At 38.0% G+C, this 2,950-nt stretch overlaps 1 protein-coding gene across 1 annotated transcript; it reads left to right on the top strand.

Moving 5' to 3' along the window:
• The first annotated feature begins 886 nt into the window (after positions 1-886).
• Positions 887-1,634, top strand: LOC125910304 (small nuclear ribonucleoprotein F-like). The gene is made up of 2 exons (XM_049614088.1): positions 887-894; positions 1,310-1,634. The coding sequence occupies exons 1-2, from the start codon at positions 887-889 to the stop codon at positions 1,596-1,598; spliced, it is 297 nt and encodes a 98-aa protein (XP_049470045.1). The 3' UTR covers positions 1,599-1,634.
• The last annotated feature ends 1,316 nt before the right edge of the window (positions 1,635-2,950 follow it).

Below are 2,950 nucleotides of genomic sequence, written 5' to 3'. Positions count from 1 at the left end.
ATGTACAAATGAAAGGGGTAGGGAATTTAAATGACTTTTAACTTAAAAATTCCCTAATGTCACTTTTCATATTATATGTAGGACACAGAGATATATACAATATATCTCAAATTTTCAGAGATAATTTGGGGGAAAAAGTACAATCCATGATATGCTATCATAAAAATCCATTTAAAGGAAATATATTATTTATATATTGTACTATATAGTGGAGACCAGGTGCAAAATAGTATGTTCTGGATATGATACTATGATATTTTTGGATATTAGCATTCTAATCCTGGAAAATACATAATCACAGTTAAAAAATATATTCACTGTGTATCAGGTAATATTAGACAACAAAACACACATTACTGGTAAATGAAATTTCATACCATACATGCAGTTCTATTAAAAACAAATACTGGGGCGCCTGGGTGGCTCAGTCGGTTGAGCGTCCGACTTCGCTCGGGTCACGATCTCACGGTCCGTGGGTTCGAGCCCCGCATCAGGCTCTGTGCTGACAGCTCAGAGCCTGGAGCCTGCTTCCGATTCTGTGTCTCCCTCTCTCTCTGGCCCTCCCCCGTTCATGCTCTGTCTCTCTCTGTCTCAAAAATAAATAAAAATGTTAAAAAAAAATTTTTTTTTAAAAACAAATACTAGTAATGCACTGCAGAAATAAGGTTATTTTTTTTTTTTTGATGTCTGATCTTATTTATTTGTTACTCTTAAACAAATCTCCTTTCTGTCTGAACTCAGAAGCTCTCAGAGAAGACAGCGTCTGTCTCTTGGCAATCTGTTCCTGGCATTTTTCTTTGGCCTCCTTCAGTCTGTTGGCCACAGGTTTAGTATATTCTGCCGCCTCTTCCTTACTTTTCTTAGTGCACTGCTTCTTCCAAGCAGTATGCCGACGTTTGTTTTGGAGGACACATGGAGTAACAAGATGCTGAATCTTGGGTGCTTTGGTTCTAGGTTTTTTACCTTCAATTGATGCAAAGTTACTTTTGGATTTTTCCATCTCTCCCTCCTCCACCTTCTCTATTTTTCTTTATGTTTTCTATTTTTTGTGTGTGAAAACTTGCATCTTCTATTCTGGCACATACTATAATTGTAGAGATGTGATTTAAAAAATATCAGCTACCTCCAGTCTACCTCCAGATTGTGCGTGGGGATGTTCTCCTGCCTGTGGACATAGGAGCATCTTTGTCCCAGACCTTCAGCCATCAGAGCCCTTTTATTCTGGAGGAGTTGTAAAGAACATAGACTTTGTTCAAAAAAGAATATGGACATTTATTTTTATCCTGGAAGCGCTGTGACTTGCGCTCAGGCATAGCTACTCCAGTCAGGAAGGACGGGCAACAGCTGGGTCGGTGCTGAGTGGCCTGCAGCATTTGCTTGTAGTCGAGATAAATTTGCCCCTCAATCCCAAATTTTTCCTGAATGGATTAACAGGAAAGCCAGTGATGGTGAAACTCAAGTGGGGAATGGAGTACAAAAGCTATCTGGTATCTGCAGATGGCTATATGAACATGCAGCTTGCAAACAGAGAAGAATATACAGATGGAGCATTGTCTGGTCATTTGGGTGAAGTTTTAATAAGGTGTAATGTTCTTTAATTCAGGGGTGTTGAAGAGGAAGAAGATGGGGAAATGAGAGAATAGCATCTTATGTGGTGAATTTATATGTATGTCCAGACAATAAACATGTTTTAAAAAAAAAGAATATGGACTTTGAAGTCACCTAGGCATTATTGAAACTGTTTCTGAAGTAAATCAGCCAAATATCCTTAGAAAGCCTCTCAATCTATCGAACTCACTTATTTTAAAAACTGGGTTAATAATATGACCTTATATGGTTTTGTGAGGAGCTAAAAGGGTAATTCTCATGAACAACCCAGCACTGCACCCAGGCATATTATAGACAACCATGATGGTTTCCTTCATATCTTCTATGAAAAATGCCTCACTGTATGAAGCACCTATGCCTTCTAAAGCAGCCCATGCCCTGCTTATTAATTTGCTTGGGCTGCCATAAAAAAGCAGTGCAGACTGGGTAGCTTACATGACAGAATTTTTTTTTTTTCAAGTTAGTTAACATACAGTGTAGTTTTTGCTTCAGGAGTAGAACCCAGTGATTCATCTCTTACATAGGACACCCAGAGCTCATCCTGAAAAATGCTCTCCTTAATGCCTCTCACTTATTTAACGCAGCCCCCACCCCCAAACCTTCCCCACCCCACTCCCCAGCAACCCTCAGTTTGATCTCTGTATTTGAAAGTCTCTTTTGGTTTGCCTCCCAATGTTTATAATACCACTATCAACAATAGCCAAATTATGGAAAGAGCCCAAATGTCCATCGACTGATAAATGGATAAAGATGATATAGTGTGTGTATATATATGTATGTATATGTGTATATAGTGTATATAATGGATAAATATGATATAGTGTGTGTGTGTATATATATATATATATATATGTATGTATATGTGTATACACACACACACACACACACACATGCACACACAATGGAATACCACTCAGTGATGAAAATTGAGATCTTGCCATTTGCAACAACATGGATGGAACTGGAACGTATTATGCTAAGCAAAATAAGTTAGAGAAAGATATCACATGAAATCACTCATATGTGGAATTTGAGAAACTCAACAGATGAACATTAGGGGAAGGGAAGGAAAACAAATTTATTTACAATTTTGAAAGCCAGAAGTCCAAGGTGTCAGTTTGGTTCCTTCTGAGGCTTTTCTCCTTGGCTTGTATATGGCTGTCTTCACACAGTCTTAACTCTGCCTGTTATGTGTATCCAAATGTCCTCTTGTAAAGACAGTAGTCATATGGGATTAGGGCTTACTCTAATCACCTCATTTTAACTTAATTGCCTCTTTAAAGACCCTACCTCCAGATACAATTACATTCTAAAATACTGGAGGTTTGGATGAAGATATTAA

This window comes from Panthera uncia, assembly GCF_023721935.1.
Source record: "Panthera uncia isolate 11264 chromosome B3 unlocalized genomic scaffold, Puncia_PCG_1.0 HiC_scaffold_1, whole genome shotgun sequence".
NCBI lineage: Eukaryota > Metazoa > Chordata > Mammalia > Carnivora > Felidae > Panthera > Panthera uncia.
This window is presented reverse-complemented; position numbering and strand designations above follow the sequence as displayed.